General features: G+C 36.6%; 1 protein-coding gene across 4 annotated transcripts in view; it reads left to right on the top strand.

The window, feature by feature from the left end:
* AKT3 (AKT serine/threonine kinase 3) overlaps positions 1–18,507 on the top strand; it is a 363,075-nt gene that overhangs the window by 9,666 nt on the left and 334,902 nt on the right. For all 4 annotated transcript variants that reach the window (XM_017958446.3, XM_003893691.5, XM_017958504.3 and 1 more), the window contains exon 2: positions 2,341–2,498. In XM_017958446.3, the coding sequence (XP_017813935.1) occupies positions 2,453–2,498 (46 nt within the window). In that variant the 5' untranslated portion in view covers positions 2,341–2,452. The remainder of the gene's footprint in view (positions 1–2,340; positions 2,499–18,507) is intronic.

The raw sequence follows: 18,507 nt of genomic DNA, 5'->3' as shown, positions 1-18,507 counted from the left end.
ACTTCCAGATTCTAATATCCCTTTTTTTTTTTTTTTTTTAAAGAGACAGGGTCTTGCTCTGTTGCCCAGGCTGGAGTGTGTTGGTACAGTCATAGCTCACTGCAGCCTTGAACTTCTGGGCTCAAGTGATTTCTCCCACCTCAGCCTTCCCAGCAGTGGGGACTGCAGGTGCATGCCTTGATGCCCAGCTCATTTTAAATTTTTCTTTTTTTTCTTTTTTCTTTTTTGTATGGACATAGTCTCACTTTGTTGCCCAGGTTTGCCTTGAACTCCTGGACGTAAGTAATCCTCCTGCCTTGGCCTCCTAAAGTGCTGGGATTACAAGCTAATATCCCTTTTTGACTCTCCACAGCAACAGACTCATGGTGATTTTGAGGAGTCTCAGCCTTACCTATAGGTTCTGCCTGTGACCTCATAATACATGAGGCTGGTGATCTTGCTTTCAGCTACATAGCTTTTGTCAGTTTATTTAGTCAGGCTATATAGAGAATGTTTAGTCTTGATTCCTGACTGCTAAATGGTTAGGCTCCACACTTAATTTGCATTGAAGAAAGACCTGTAATCTAATTTAGCACTAGGTTGGGAGTCTAACACTGAACTTAACTGCTGTGTATCATTTATCACAACCCAAGTTGAGAGAGTATGTTTGTGTAGTCCATCTATCCATTTTTCTAGTTATCTAAAATTTATGCATATGATTCTTGACCACATAACACTGGTGTACCTGGACCACATTTTTTGGTCCCCTTTGGTGCAAATGGATTTACTGATGTCATGTTGGCATTTTCCTTTTTAGTTTGAGAGTGACAATAAGCAATGACCCTGTAAAACTCATTGCTGTATATGGGAGGATGTTTTTGAGGACTTTCCTGCATACATCTTACGAAGAAGACCCCTGGGATAAATTTGATTTTTGTCCCAGGAAAAGTTGTATTTCTTCTGAGGAACTTTTTTTCCTTTTTTAAAAAAATTTGTGCAGCGTGGATAATATAGGGGGACCCTATCTCTACAAAAATTTTTTTAAAAAATTAGCCAGGCATGGTGATGCCTGCCTGTAGTTCAGCTACTCAGGAGGCTGAGGTGGGAGGATTGCTTGAGCCCCAGTGGAGACTGCATTGAGCTATGATTGTGCCACTGTACTCTAGCCTGGATGATGGGGGGGAACCCCATCTCAAAAAAATTTTTTTTTGGATACTGTAAATAGGAAAACCTATTGTATTATTTGCATTGTCTTCCCAAGAACTCAGTGCCAAATTTGTGGCTTATCTTTCCCCAATATGTGTGCCTTTACTCTGACTTCTTTTTATCTTAAGGCAGTGTAGTTTTGGAATGCAGGCTCTGGAGTCAGATAGCCTGGTTTCAGATCTTGGCTCCACATTTACTAGGTGTGTTGAAATGGAGCAAGTTGCTTTATCTGTGTGAGCCTCAGTTTCCTTATCTGTGAAATGGAATTAATAGTATCATCATAAGGTTATCAAGATCACATAAGACTAATAGATGTAAGCATCTGTAACGGTTCTTGGCACATCTTGAATACTCAATATTTTTTTCTACTTTCATATTCCCTTTGTTTCACTTTATAAGTACATAGTATGAAATCAATTATTTTTTAATCTCCCTAAAATATTTCTTGGAACAGGCAGAGTAAGAATACATAAATGATGATTGGGCATTTTATATCAGTTAAAGTATTCACGACTGGGTGTGGTGGCTCATGCCTGTAATGCCAGCATTTTGGGAGGCTGAGGTGGGTGGATCACGAGGTCAGGAGTTCGAGACCAGCCCGGCCAATATGGTGAAACCCCATTTCTACTGAAAATACAAAAATTAGCCAGGTGTTGTGGCACACATCTATAGTCCCAGCTGCTTAGGAGGTTGAGGCAGAAGAATCGCTTGAACCTGGGAGGCGGAGGTTGCAGTGAGCAGATATCGTGCCACTGCACTCCAGCCTGGTGACAGAGTAAGACTCTGTTTCAAAAAACAACAAAAAGTATTCACAATTAGGGCTATTAACTTTTATTCTCTTCCCTCTTTAGCTCAAATACACATCACCAAACAAATTTTCTGTATTATTTGGGTAGGCGTGACTGGTTTTCTTAAGACTTTTGTTGCAGCCTCTTAGGTTAAAAGTTTCACTATCATTTGAAATTGGTCACAAGACTAGGGAAGTGCATTCGTTATAGAACTATTTAACAAATAAGTTCCCCAGTTTGAAGAGCTAGACTTTTATGTGAGGTCAGGCCAGTTGAAGACATTTACAAAGAATTAGTTGTTTGTTATTGCTCTGTGAGTTGCAAGAATGGAAAAAAAAGAAATTCTTTCTTCAATACTTCCTTCCAGGCTGAGTCATCACTAGAGAGTGGGAAGGGCAGCAGCAGCAGAGAATCCAAACCCTAAAGCTGATATCACAAAGTACCATTTCTCCAAGTTGGGGGCTCAGAGGGGAGTCATCATGAGCGATGTTACCATTGTGAAAGAAGGTTGGGTTCAGAAGAGGGGTAAGTGCTCCACAAACCAAAAATAATACGGTTGGTAAGAGTGCTAGCAGTGAGTGATGTCTTAGAAGTTGATCTTTTTTCTGATGCTGTTAAACTGTGACATGCTATGTCTAGTAAGGGAGAAATGATATATTTAATATGTGTGTTAGGAATTTGCTTGTTATTAAGGGATTTCTTTGTAATTCTTGATTTTGCACATTTATAATCTAGTTAGGTTTGACTTTCTGGTATGTTGTGTGTATGCATGTTACAGAAAATGTTGTATTTTCCTGTGGTGTCTACAGGTTCTATAATCTGGAGAGATACCTTTAGAATCATTTAATATATGTAAAAGTACTATCCTGTATGCATTTAATCACATGTAAATAAGAGAATTAAGCCAGTTTGAATGGCTGTACGGGAGTGGCTTAAAGTAGAAAAGGGGAAAGGGTTCACCCACAAATTCATGGATTAATCCCATAAATTAGGTAAGTAAAGTCCTGACGTAAAAGGCCAAACGAGGACAAGGATTTTGTGTGTGTGTATGTTTATGTTTAATTTCATATTTTTATTTTTCATTATCTAGGTTTAGTATACCTTGTTTACTCCTACTTTAGATAAATAACTTAAGCACGTTATTATTTTTTATTATTAAAGGAAGAACCCTTCTATGTAAAGCTTGGTTTATCATCTGTGAGATCACCTGCTTATGTGGTCAATGTATTTATTAGAAATTTAGAGTTTACATTAGTTGCTAGGCAACTACTGTTTACCCACATGGCCAAGTTGAGTAGGATGAGGACTGTTCCATTCTCAGAACTTTTTAGTTCCTGTATATCTACTGCATGGTTAAAAGTTCCCTCCTAAATAGTGATTTTAATACTCTTTGATGGGCTGTAGTAAATACCTATGCTGAAAAGCTGTTGTCATAGTTAAATGTGATTATGAATTATTTTTTAAATGAGACTTATTGAGTTGTAACTTCTGTAATAAAATTAAGCAATGTAAAGTTATAATTCGATGAGTTTTGCCGGATGTATACAGTAGTGTAACAAACACTCTGATCGTGATATAGTGGTTATTTTCGTTACCCCAAGAAGTTCTTTGTTCTCCCTTTGCAGCCCAGTCCTCATCCCTTAACCCTGGCAACCACTTTATCTGCTGTTACTATAATTGCTTTTGTAGAATTTCGTATAAATGGACTCATGCAATACACAGTTATTTTGTGGCTGATTTCTTTTACATAGCATAATACTTTTAATATTCATCCATGTCTTGTACATCATTAGTTTTTTTTATGGTTGAGTAGTAGTTATGGTCTGGATATATCACAGTTTATCTGTTAATCACTTGTGGACATTTGGGCTGCTTCTAGCTTTTGGTTAGTACTAATAGAGTCTGGACATTTGAGTTCATGTCTTTGTGTAATGTGTTTTCATTTGTCTTGGGTAATAACCTAGGAATGATATTGCTGGGTCATATGGTAAGTGTATGTTTAACTTTATAAGAAGTGTATGTTTAACAGACCGCCCAGCTATTTTCCGATGTGCCTGACTATTTGTATTGTCAAGTGTAATTTCTTTCAATGTCATTCTCCTGTTATAAATTGGGAAAGCATTTTCAGATTTTAGTGCTTTATAAAGGGTTTTCTGGTTTACTTTTTAATCATATTTATATTATTTTCCTACTTTTTTTGGAGGGGGATGGCAAATCACTTGAACCTTTTTGAGTTTTACTTTACTAATCTCTAAAATCTGCTTTCACAAGATTGTTTTGAGGGTTAAATGAGATGATGGATGTGGATGTATTTTGACAGTTCTAACACAGTGTAAGCTGTTGCTATCTCCACATGTTTATCAAGGATTTAGGATGATTCTTGAGTCTGTTTAATTAATTATATCTTTGAAATACCATAATAGAAAGTATTTAGTCCATGGATTATGGAAAAAAAAATGAATAAGAATTTCTCATCATTTTTCCTGTAGTAGTCAGGGAAAGGGGTTCTAATAATGTGTGTTTATTTTGAGATGAATAGTCGCATAAACATAAGAATTTGAATAATACACAAAGGTATAAAATGAAAAATAAAAAATCCACTCCCTATCTGTTCTACCTCCTTTGTCAGAGATAATTATTTTAGAACTTTTTTCCTATTTTTAATCTTATCATTATGCCAATTTTTAATATAGTAAACTTTAACCTTCAGTAACCTAATATCTCCCCATTGTGAAAAATAGAAGGATTTAACTTTTAATACTGATTCTACCATCTTCCTTTTATTTATTTTTTGGTTGCCTTTATGATTAAACTTACAGCTGTTTGACAGTTAACTTTAGAGTGTTCAGACATTGTCTCTAAACTTGTCACTTCATAATTTGTAAAAAAAATTAGCTTTCCTCCTCATCTTTCCGTTGAATTCCTCACATTCCCTTTCCAGATTGTCAACTATAACATCTGTTTTATATGTCAAGATTTATAATAGTTATACTTGCTGATTCTGAAAAGCAGTTAAAATATTACATTATATAAATAATATGGTTAAACAAAGTGGTATGATGAGATTCTTAGAGAGCGAATGGATTTATTTTATTTTATTTTACTTTAAGTTCTGGGATACATGTGCAGAACGTGCAGGTTTACTGCATAGGTATATATGTGCCATGGTGGTTTGCTGTACCTATCAACCTATCACCTAGGTTTTAAACCCCCCATACATTAGGTATTTGTCCTAATGCTCTCCCTTACCTTGCCCCCCACCCCCGACAGGCCCTGGTGTGTGATGTTCCCCTCCTTGTGTCCATGTGTTCTCATTGGAGAACAAATGGATTTCTTACACTCTTTTTGTACTCCAGAGCTGCCATACTTTAATTTGGTTTCTAGTTTGGACTGTGGCTATTTTTCCTGGTTTTTCTTTATTATTTTTTTATTTTTTTTGAGACAGAGTCTCGTTTTGTCACCCAGGCTGGAATGCAGTGGCGTGATCTCGGCTCACTGCAAACTCCACCTCCCGGGTTCAAGCGATTCTCCTGCCTCAGCCTCCCAAGTAGCTGGGATTACAGGCACCTGCCACCATGCCTGGCTAATTTTTTGTATTTTCAGTAGAGACGAGGTTTCACCGAGTTAGCCAGGATGGTCTTGATCTCCTGACCTCGTGATCTGCCTGCCTTGGCCTCCCAAAGTGCTGGGATGACAGGCGTGAGCCACCGCACCAGTTCCTTTTTCTGTATTTTCTGGTTTTTTTTTTTTTTTTGTCTGGGTCTTGCTCTGTCACCCAGGCTGGAGTGCAGTGGCCGGATCTCAGCTCACTGCAAGCTCCGCCTCCTGGGTTCACGCCATTCTCCTGCCTCAGCCTCCCGAGTAGCTGGGACTACAGGCGCCCGCCACTTCGCCCAGCTAGTTTTTTGTATTTTTTAGTAGAGACGGGGTTTCACCGGGTTAGCCAGGATGGTCTCGATCTCCTGACCTTGTGATCCGCCCGTCTTGGCCTCCCAAAGTGCTGGGATTACAGGCTTGAGCCACCGCGCCCGGCCTTTTTTTTTTTTTTTTAAGATGGAGTCTTGCTCTCTCGCCCAGGCTGGAGTACATTGGTGCAATCTCAGCTCACATCCTGTATTTTCTAATTGCCACATTTGCCTCCTGTTGGTAGAAGAGTTCATGCCTTCATTATGTCACCTGGTTGTCCAGCTTTTTAATTGTACTGTTTGTTGAAATTCTAGTATGAAGTTACTTCTTTTTGGATATGATGCTCAACTAGCATCATGTTATTTGATTTAATTCTTGGACAAATTCTATACTTTCTTAGATCTTACATCTTTCCATTTTCGATTTGTTTTACCATTCTCTAGAGTACTTCCTGAAGTAACTTTTTCGGGAGGAATGTGTGTGGGTGCTTGTCAATGTAATGTTTGAAAACGTCTTTTTCACTTTCACACCTGATACATACATTGGCTGGGTATAGAATTCAAGTTTAAAATAATTCTTTAGAATGTTGAAGGTTGCATTCATTCTGCTGCCTTTTAGTAATCAGTTTTACTGATAAGGGATTTGATGCTATTATGAACCATTTCTTTGTAGGTAACTTGATTTTGTTCTCTAGAAGCTTTTTGTGTTGATGACTCCTTCCCCTTGGAATTATAAAATTTAAGGAGGATGAGTTACAATTCTTTTTAAAATTGTTACTTATTTTTGAAATTAAAAATTTGTTTTTTTAGAGATAGTCTTGCTGTGTTGCCCAGACTGGATTTGAACCCCTGTACACAAGATCCTCTTGCCTCAGCCTCTCTGAGGTAGGACTACAGGCTGTAGTCCTTTTTATATTCATCCTATAAATGTTGGTGAACCCTTTGAATATGAAAGTCTAGGTTTTTCTTCCATTCTGGGAAATCTTCTATAATTCTTTGATTACTTCTTTCCTTGTATCTTCTCTGTTTTTATTTTTCTGGAGCTTCGGTATAATTTTTCTTTCATTTTCCTTGTCTTTTCCTTTTCTCTCTCTCTTTTTTTAAATGGGAGATTTCCTTTTTCTTCCAGCCCTTTACTGATTTGCTTATTTCAGCTGTTACTTTATATTTCTGGGAACTTTTTCTAGTTCATAGTTATCTGCTTTTATCTTATAGATGTAAGCTTTAATATTGGGACACTACATAGATTTCACATTTTTTTCTCCTCTTTGAATAACTCTTTCAATTTGTTACACTTCTTTTTTGGGTGGTGTTTTCTTCACATGTCTGGTAATCTCTGTTTGCCTGTATATTTATGAAAAGTACTAGATTCACTAGTAGTACCCTCTATTTTTTTATTTTTGCCTGTATTTATAACAAGTTAGATTCACTGAATGAGGATTTGTGATGGTAGTAATTAACCGTACTCTTGAAAGCATTCATTGAAATACTAGGGGAAACTAAATTTGACATTTTTTTCCTCCACTATTTTTAATTTATTTCTTTAGAGATTTTCAGTATTATTTTAACAATAATTTTGTATTTTAGTCAGCTAAACTTGATTATATAGTTCATTGTAATTTGGCTGAATTTTGGTTCAAAGAATTTCTTTCAGAATAGCATTATTATTGACTGCTAATTTATCCTGGGCAGAATATTATCACTTGAACTTTGGTGTACTCATCTGAAAATAAATATGATAAGATCTGCCTTCTTTACCTCACAGTGTGGTTTTAAGCTTTATGAGATAATGTGCATAGAGGAGTGTTTTAAAATTATGTGCTCAATAAAAGATATTGATATAGGCCAGGCGCGGTGGCTGATGCCTGTAATCCCAACACTTTGGGAGGCCGAGGCAGGCGGATCACCAGGTCGGGAGATCGAGACCATTCTGGCTAACACGGTGAAACCCCATCTCTGCTAAAAATACAGAAAAATTAGCTGGGCATGGTGGTGGGCGCCTGTAGTCCCCGCTACTCGGGAGGCTGAGGCAGGAGAATGGTGTGAACCCGGGAGGCGGAGCTTGCAGTGAGCCAAGATTGTGCCGCTGCACTCCAGCTGGGCGACAGAGGGAGATTCCGTCTCAAAAAAAAAAAAAAAAAATTGATGTAATAAAGTTATAATATAGTTATTACTTTGAATATTAGTCGTTTTTCTTAAGACTACATTTAGGCATCAATTCTTGTTATCTCCTTTCCAGATATAATCTGATTTGTACTTTTAATGTGAATAAGTTGCTTTTCAGTAAGTATCTTCTTAGAAACTAAAAAAACGGGCTGAATGGTAAATATTCATTATTATGTAGGGTAAATGGTTTCCTAACCTTGGTTATTAGTGATATATTAATAGTGAAATCCTTTTTTACACTTTTCTGGACAGTGGAAAATGGTAAGTACTAATTGAGAGAACACATTGCCATGGTGTTGTTAGTGTTTGAAAGAAACATCATGGAGCACACATCAAGTAGAGGATTGTCTGCGTTTTCCTCCTCGATGGATCCAGGACAGTTCCTTACAACTTGGTTGCACATCAACATGGGAGGCGTCTGTGTGTATATTAAATACTTACCAAATTATCTTGCTCAAAGACGAGCCTGTACGTATGTTCTAGGTGACTCTAAATCTCCAAATTCGATTTCAGCACTTCTCTTGTTTCCCTTATAGCTAGTGGTAATATTTGCTATGAAGGTGTTTAGTGTGTTAATAAAGTAGGAAATTTAACCAGTTTTAAAGGTCTAAATTACAGAATTAAATAAATTGCAATGGTATTAATTAAGGGCTTATTATAATTTATTAACTTTCATTTGCTTAATATAACTTTCATAGAAACCTAAGTAGTCTTTTATAAATGTGGAAAGCTAGTTCCTTGATAATAAGTTAAAATATAATATACAACTCATCAATTCATAATGTTACTGTTTTGAGATTGGCATAAATCTAAGAGGTGGTTTTTGTCATTAAAAGCATTTTGATGAAAATGCTGCATGCAAGTGTTATTTTATTCTACTTTTTGTATTAGTATCTAACAGATTGAACTTTCATATTGTATTCTCTATGTATAACCAGTTTTGGCTTTTAGATAACTTTTTCCCTTAGTTTTCCTTGTACTGACTTTGTCCTTTGAATAATATTTTTCTTATATTCCATGAAATGGTTTATTTAGATGAACTACAGTGTTGGTATCTGGTAATTCCAGGGTAAAAATTTTATGTCTGTGAGTTGTCTCACAAGATAGCTTAATTCCGCTCCACAAAATATACTTCAGCAACATAAAGATTGTGAGCTTGATTATGCGGTAAGATGTGATTGTTGTTATCTAGTCAAATTTAACAAGTTGTTACAGAAAGCAAAATTTACATTTTTGAGTGTTTATCTAAGTCCAGGGGCCTTTTCTTCTCCTTTATTTTGTACATGCATGTGTTTTTTTTGTTCGTTTTTTATTCACAAAATGACTTTAGAAATAAATTATAAAATGATTAGTAGAAAGAAAATGACAGTGTGATTTCCTGTTTACTACCCAGCAGCAAGCTTTTTCCATAGAGAGTAAAGAGCTGTGGTAGTGACTGTGTAAACCACATGGTACGTTAGAGAAGCTCACTTTGACTGTTGAGGTTATACATGGAGAGTAAACATAAGAAAATTAAATTTATTTTCTAATGGTATTGAAACTCTGAGATTTAACTAATGTATTTACAATACTGTGAAATTAGCTTTTCTTAGAGTTTCAATATATTATTTTTGAAAGTTTCAACCAATAGAATCACATGGAACAAACCATCAAATAAGCTTTCATATGCATTTTAGAGTTATTTATAGAATTGTAAAGTTGCTGTTACACACACGCTTGCTCCTCAATCAACAATCAAGTTTTATGTATTGATTTTGTAAGTTGAAGTCTCATGAAATTCACTTATTAATGTTAAAGATTTTCTACATAGATGGTCAAGTTATCTGTAGACATCCACAGTTCTGCTTTTTCCTTTCCAATCTTTATGCCTCTAATTTCTTTTTCTAATCATATTTCACTGGATAGGACCTCTAGTACATTGTTGAATAAAAGTGGTAAGAGTGGATATTTTGTTTTATTGCTCATGTTATTGGGAAAGCATTTATTTTACCACTTAAGTGTCACATTAGCTGTTCCTTTTCTATTGCTGCCCTTTATCAGGTTGAAAAAATTCTTTACTATTCCTAGTTCGGATAGTTTTTATCATGAGTGGGTGGTCAGTTTTTCTAAAGATTTTACTGTTTCTATTGAAATGGTCATTTGATTTTTTTCATTTTATTCTGTTAATATGGCAATTACTTTCATTGCTGGAATAAATTCCATTTGGTCATGATGTATTTAAAAAATATAGTACCGATTTGGACTTACTGATATTTTGCTAAGGGTGTTTTGCATTTACAAGAGTATCGATCTGTAAATTTCTTTTCAGTTTTGATGTAATGGTTATGCTGGATTCATATAATAGGTTGGGAAGCACTTGTTTCTCATAAGGTGGATTGTATTTTTTCTTCAGTGTTTGACAAAATGTATCAGTGAAGCCATGTGGGTTGGAGCTTTCTTTGTGGGAAGATTTTTGATAATAAATGAGATTTCTTTAGATACAAGGTTATCCGTATTTTCTATTTCCTCTTGTGTCATTTTTGGTAAATTGTACTTTTTAAGGATTTCCTTTTCATCCAAGATGTTCCTCTAAGTTACTGGGTGTAAAGATTTTAATATTTCCTTATCCTTATTTTTATTTTTTTAGTAGAGCCAAGATATGCTCCATTGCCCAGGCTGACCTTGACGTCCCTGGCACAAGTGATCCTCTCACGTTGGCCTCCCAGAGTGCTGGGTTTACAGGTTCCCTTATCTTTTGAATGTCTGTAAGATCTTAGTGATATCTCCTTATTAAATCCTGATATTGGTAAATTATGTACTTGCTCTCTTTTTTTCCTTTGATAATCTTGCTAGGCGTTTATTCATTTTATGAAACTTTTTTTTTTTTGAGACAGAGTCTCGCTCTATCACCAAGCTGGAGTGCAGTGGCGCAATCTCAGCTCACTGCAACCTCTGCCTCCTGGATTCAAGCTGATTCTCCTGCCTCAGCCTCCTGCGTAGCTGGGATTTACAGGCATGCACCACCATGCCCGGCTAATTTTTCCTTTTTAGTAGAGACAGGGTTTCTCCATTTTGGTCAGGCTGGTCTTGAACTCCTGACCTCAGGTGATCCATCCACCTCGGCCTCCCAAAGTGCTGGGTTTACAGGCATGGGCCACTGCGTCCGGCCAACTTTTTAATGATTTTTAAAAATGATCCATTATGTGGTCTATCATTTGGTCTTTTATTTTTTGGAGGTATAGTGTTATAAATGTCTAGTCCAGATGATTGGTAATGGGTCATAATCTTCTATGTCTTTACTGACCGATTTTTTTTCCCTCTAGTTCTGTCACTTAGTGTTATAGTCTCCAACTATGATTGTGAAATGTATCCATTTCTCTCTTTAGTCTACTTTTTACATTTTATATATTTTGAAGCTCTATTATTATTGTTTGAAGCTCCTTTATTGTTATTATATCCTCTTGATGTATTGCTGCTTTTATCCTTATGAAATGTTCACCTTTTTCTCAAGTGATACTCTTTATCTTGGAATTCAGTTTGTATGATATTAATATAATCACTCCTGATTTTTTATGATTAGTATTTGCATCTTATATCTTTTCAAATATCCTATTATATTTAGTCTTTGTTTTGTATTTAAATTGTTTATCTAGTAGACAGCATATGTTTGGGTGTTGCCTTTTTTAAAAAATCTGATTTGACAATCTTTACCTTTTAAATGGGAGTTTTTAGGCCAGTCATATTTAATGTAATTATTGATATGATTGAGTTTTCTGTTTGTGTCATGTGTTCTTTGTATCTTTTTCCTATTTTTTTTGCCTTTGTTAGGTTTTAGTATCTTTTCAGTATCCTATTTTATCTCCCCTATTGGCGTGTTATTTATGCGTCTTATTTTAAAGCGATTTAAAAATTTATAGTTAATGTTATTGTTGGTGTGGTTGAACTTAGGCATATTGTTATTTTTTTAAAAAAAATTCCTCTGTTCACACTTTCTTGTCTTCTTTTGAGTTAATTGAATTTTTTTCAGTATATTCCACTAACAGTATGCATTCTTAACAGCAGTGGTAACTCTCCTGTAGGGCAATCATTGGTTCTTGGAAGAGGGTACAGAATATCCTTTTATACTACAATTGTTTGGGGCTCTCCAATCACATTATATAAACAGATATATCTGTGGTATTAACATTTCTTGGTGGGGAACGGAGTGATTTAGAGGGAGTTTTCTAAAGAGACTCCTTAGGTGAGCCAAGGAAAAAACTTTGATAAACAGTTCTGTCGTCATTTTAGCTTGCATTGCTTTTTTAGGTATGGTTCTAAGGTAGTGGAATACAGAATACATGTGCAGATTTGTTATATGGGTAAATTACATGTTGTAGGGGTTTGGTGTACAGATTATTCCATCATTCAGGTAATAAGCATAGTACCCTATAGGTAGTTTTAAGATCCTCACTTGTCTCCCACCCTCTACCCTCAAAATACATCCTTAGTGTGTACTCTCTAAAGAACAGCCAGGGTGATTTTGGTCCCCAGAGGACATTTGGCAATGTCTGGAGACGTGGAGGGGTGGGATGGGCGGGTGGGATTGCTACTGGCATCTAGTGGGTAGAGGCCAGATATGCTGCTGAATGTTCTATAATGGATGGAACAGTATCCCACGACAAAAAATTTTCCAGTTCAAAATGTTAGTAGTGCTAAGGTTTAGGAACTCTGTTCTTGAGATTACAATATTCATTCTTAATTTATTACAGTCTATATAGGGTTAGTATTTTACTGCTCCATATAAAATATAAGACTCTTGGAATACTATGTTTATATTTGCCCCCACTTCTGAGAGTGCCTTGTGCTGTTGTTCTCCTGTATAGTATATCAACATGTTATAACCTCTGTGTTATAATGTTACATATTTTTTGCTTTATTCATATGTCTTTTGAAGAAGAGCAGGAAAAGTATGGTCTTTCACACTTATATACCTATTTGCAGTTAAAAAGTTTTTTTCCTGTAGATTTCATTTTCTGTCTGATATTTTTTTTCACCTGAAAAACTTTTCCTTAGCATTTTTTTTTAAACTTTTAATTTCCAGAATACACAATGGGTTATATGTTATATGGGTAAATTGAGTGTTGAGGGGGTTTGGTATACAGATTATTTCATCATCCAGGTAATAAGCATAGTACCTTATAGGTAGTTTTAAGACCCTCACTCTTCTCTCACCCTCCACCCTCAAAATGCACCCTCCGTGTATACTCTCTAAAGGACAGTGTGTACTCAAATGTGTACTCAGTGTGTACACAAAGTACACTCTCAGCGTGTACTCAAAACGTTGAGTATACATTGTCCATGTATACTCAGTGTTTAGCTCCCATTTACAAGTGAGAACATGTAGTATTTGGTTTTCTACTCCTTCATTAATTTACTTAGGTAATAGCCTCCAGCTCCATCCATGTTGCTGCAAAGGACATGATCTCATTCTTTTTTATGGCTGTGTAATATTCCATGGTGTGTATGTACCACATTTTCATCTGCTGTTGATGGGAATTTAGGTTGATTCTGTGTCTTTTCTGTTGTCAGTAGTGCTGTGATGAACATATGTGTACATGTGTCTTTATGATACATGTATGATTTATATTCCTTTGGTCATATTTTTGATAATGGAATTGCTGGGTCGAATGGCAGTTCTGTTTTAAGTTCTTTGAGAAATTGCTGAACTGCTTTCCACAGCAGCTGAACTAATTTACATTCCCACCAGCTGTCAAATTAGAATCCTATATACAATTTAAAAAATCCTTCAAAAATGAAGATGAGCTCAGCCACAGGGGCTCAAATTAGAATCCACACTATCAAATTGGAATCTATATACAATTTTAAAAATCATATATGTGTCTGGCTAATTTTTTAAATTATTTTTTATAGAGATGGAGTCTCAATATCTTGTCCAGGCTGGTCTCAAACTCCTGGCCTCAAGCGATCCTCCCACCTTTTCCTCCTAAAGTGCTAGGATTGTAGGTGTGAGCCACTGTGGCTGGGCTCATCTTCATTTTTGAAGGACTTTTAAAATTGTATATAGAATTCTAATTTGATAATTGTGTTTTTTCATCATTTTAAAGATGTCGTTTCATTTTCTTCTGGCTGCCATTGTTTCTGATGAAAAGTCACCTGTTGTTATTTTGACTTACTGTTTCTTTATATAGTCATGTGCCATTGATATGGTTAGGCTTTGTGTCCCCACTCAAATCTCATCTTAAAAATTGTAATCCCTATGTGTCAAGGGAGAGACTAGGTGGAGGTAATTGAATCATGGGGGTGGTTTCTCCCATGCTGTTCTCGTGATACTGACTTGAGTTCTTATGAGATCTGATGGTTTTATAAGGGGTTCTTCCCCTTTCACTCGGCACTTCTCCTTTCTGCCGCCTTGTGGAGAAGGTGCTTTCTTCCCCTTCACCTTCTGCCATGATTGTAAGTTTCCTGAGGCCTCCCTGTGAGTCAATTAAACTTCTTTCCTTTGTTAATTACCCAGTCTCTGGCAGGTTTGTTTCTTTTTCTTCCTTCCTTCCTTCCTTCCTTCTTTTCTTTTCTTTTCTTTTCTTTTCTTTTCTTTTCTTTTCTCCTTTTCTTTTCTTTTCTTTTCTTTTCTTTTCTTTTCTTTTCTTTTCTTTCTTTTTTAAATGTAGAGTCTTGCTCTATCACCCAGGCTGAAGTGCAGTGGTGCGATCTTGGCTCACTGCAACCTCTGCCTTTCAAGTTCAAGCAATTCTCCTGCCTCAGCCTCCCAAGTAGCTGGGACTACAGGTGCGTACCACTGTGCCTGGCTAATTTTGGTATTTTCATTAGCGATGGGGTTTCACCATGTTGGCCAGGCTGGTCTCAAACTCCTGACCTCAGGTGATCCACCCGCCTCAGCCTCCCAAAGTGCTGGGTTTACAGGTGTGAGCCACTGGCCCCAGCCTCGGGCAGTTCTTCATAGCAGTATGAAAATGGACTAATATAGCCATATAATGATGTTTTGGTCCGTAACAGATTGCTAATGATGGTGGTGCCATGACATTATAATACCATATTTTTACTGTACCTTTTCTATGTTTAGATATGTTTAGATACACTAATACTTACCATTATGTTACAGTTGCCTACAGTATTCAGTACAGTAACATGTTGTACTGAGATCTCCCTCTCACTTTCCAGCTATTTTGGCAGCTCTGAACTCTGTCTCTTCAAACTAGTAAGACTGTGGCTTTCTGAGTTCTAGCCATTCCACTCTAGTTCCAAGGAATGGGAGAGCGCCTTGAGCAAAAAGCCGTATCAGTGCGAATCTCATTTGGAGTTCCCTTCTTTTTTTTTTTTTTTTTGAGACCGAGTCTGGCTCTGTGGCCCAGGCTGGAGTGCAGTGGCGCGATCTCAGCTCACTGCAAGCTCCAGCTCCTGGGTTCACGCCATTCTCCTGCCTCAGCCTCCCGAGTAGCTGGGACTACAGGCGCCTGCCACTACGCCCGGCTAATTTTTTGTATTTTTAGTAGAGATGGGGTTTCACCTTGTTAGCCAGGATGGTCTCGATCTCCTGACCTCATGATCCGCCCGTCTCGGCCTCCCAAAGTGCTGGGATTACAGGCTTGAGCCACCGCGCCCGGCCTAGGAGTTCCCTTCTTTACAGTCAGTTTCCTTCGATTTCTGCTTGCTTTTGCAGCTTTTCTACTGCCTTCAAATTTTCATTCTTTATATTTTATACAGAGTTCATAATTTTATATGTAGGAGGGTTAGTCTGATACAAGTTACTATACTACTGGAAGTGAAATTTTGCTAGGTATGTGTTTTGATGTATAGATACACAAATTTATTTAAGCTTCATGATTCACATACTGTTGTATTCCAATTTAATGCTTAAATTATGAGAAGAAGTTTATGAGAAGTAGGAATGCAGGTTATAAAAATATATCAGAAATTATGAGGACTACAAGTTATAAGGAGTATGAAACCAATAGTTTAAACCAACTGAGTTCAAATCACTTACCTAGAAAGATAGCTTTTTCTTAAGCTCATATGTAGAATTTCAAGCTAGAAGAGATTTTAAAAGTTATCTAGCCTTTTAATTTTTATTTTTTTTATTTTAATAGAGATGAGTCTTTTTGTGTTGCTCAGGCTGGTCTCAGACTCCTGGCCTTCAGAAGTCCTCATGCCTCGGCCTCGCAAAATGCAGGAGCCACTGTTGGTGGCTGCTCTAGTCTTACATCCATTCATTTGACAGATTTCAAAACTGAGGCCATATTTCAAGTTAGGTATAGAGCCAGGACTAGTTACCTGAGATTTCTTTATTGCTGATCTTAGGTACTTCGTATTTTGTTTCTTTCTTGACATTTAGAAATAGATTGGATTTCTTCAAAAAATATTTTGTATCTTGTTGGGGAGGGGCTTAGAAGTTTTAGGTGGAAAGATTTAAAATCCTCTGAGTATGGAAAAGGGGGAGTATCTTCCACCTTGTGGAATCCTCATACTGTTTGAGTAATATTATTGACTGCTCTACTTCCCAGTGGAGAATGCAGAGAAGCTGTACCTCTTGAACGTGTGTTTTCTCTCTTTGAGTAAGTGTTTCCATAGTTACTATATCCTTTGACATAGAGAAACTTTCTTTAGTTTGTGTTAGCATTTTATAATCAGTCACATTACCTTTTGATGTGTGATAGCCCTGCACCTACCACCAATTTTCTGTTTTTGGTTATGCTAGTTTTTCTGCTTGGCATGTTTTTTCCCCTCTTTTTAAGTGAAAATCTCCTATGTTCTTCAAAGCCAAATTATACCCAGATCATGGTCTTACAAAATTAGAATGATTTCTTTTGTCTGTATAATATTGCAACAATTTCCTGTCTTGACCTCCTTATGACTTTTTATTGCCTTACTACGTAGATGTGTTATTTCTCCTTTCTGTTGTAAACTCCTTGACAGCACTGTGTCTAATGCAACTTTATATTTTATACAGTTTATACTTTTCTTTCTGAAATACAGTTCATTATCTTGAGCACAGTAGTCTCTTAATCAGTATGTGATGCAAGAATGGGGAAGAAAATAACAATTTTAGAAGTTCAGATACCAGTATGCCACAGATATTAGGGCAAGGAACTAGAATTGGGACAGCTGAGGCAGGGTAGGAAACACAGACTAGATTACAGTTATGAAAGCAGCCTAATGTTCAGGAGAGGATTTTGGTAAGGGCAGCACTGGAATTCTAGAACCATGTTGTATATTTGTCAAGTTTTTGTGTGTAGCAAAACAGAACTGACAGGGTAGGAATTGGTAGATGACTGAATGGTTATTCCTGACAAAGATGGTGGGTTGTACCCTGATTGTCCCAGAATGGACTAGTAAATAAGGTGTCCAAATTAGGTAAGTAGAATAAAAGATTGAGAATATTGTAGTGTTTATGGTTTGGAAGATTAATGCGTATTTTAAGGATAATTTTTGCTTTACTCTTAGAACTGTAAAGTACCTCTGATTTCATGAAACCTAACTTTCTAAGCCTATAAGAAGAATCTTTTCTACTGTGTTTCTAATGGATCACTTAGATATTGTGGGCAACTAAAGTTGCACTATATCTGTTTCATTATTTAACAGCTCTGAGCACTGGTGATCTTTCTTTGCTCTCCTGAGCAATATAACACAAGTTCTGTTTTCCATTTTATAGGCCTTCGGATTTTTTGAGATTGCTATCATGTCTTCCCTAAAATCCCTTTTTCTAAGCAAAGTGTTCTCAATTCTTTATTGTGTTTATTATTATAAGACAGGGTTTGCAGCCCTCTCATACATAGTACAGTTGTCCCCCAGTATCCATGGGGAGTTGGGTCCAGGACTTCCTGGAGATACCAAAATCTGCCACTGCTCAAATCCCTTAACATGAAATAGTGTAGTATTTGCCTACAACCTGCACACACCCTCCTGTATGCTTTAAATCATCTTTAAATTACTTACAATACCTAATCCACTGTAAATTCTATGTAAAGATTCTATGTAAGTAGTTGTTACACTGTACTGTTTAGGGAATAATGGCAAGAAAAAAAGTCTGTAGGTGTTCCGTACAGATGATTTCTTTTTCCTGAATATTTTTGATCTGTGGTTGGTTGAATCCACAGATGGGGAACCCACAGATATGGAGGGCTGACTGTATTGGTGTCTTACTGTGGAAATAGCTCAGTTTGTCAATGTTTCTCTTACAATGTAGTGCCCAGAAGTGAATGTGTTACTGCAGATGTGGTCGGTGCAGGGAAAAAGCGCAGTGAGATTGTTAGCCTCTTCTCATAGTCTGTCACTGCAGGGGCCTTCAGTGCAGTTAAAGGCTGCAACCACTTTTTTTCAGTTTTACTCTTTAAGGAAACTTTTATTATATTTTGATTATATAAATCATTTACAAAGTCAGTTTATTGTCCAGACGCTACCAGTTTACATTCCTAGCACTAATATGTGAAGGTTTCTACTTTCTTATACTGTAGCCATTGCTGGGTGTT

Source organism: Papio anubis, chromosome 1, assembly GCF_008728515.1.
Source record: "Papio anubis isolate 15944 chromosome 1, Panubis1.0, whole genome shotgun sequence".
NCBI lineage: Eukaryota > Metazoa > Chordata > Mammalia > Primates > Cercopithecidae > Papio > Papio anubis.
Note: the sequence above shows the minus strand (reverse complement) of the source record. Positions and strands in the feature narration are given on the sequence as shown.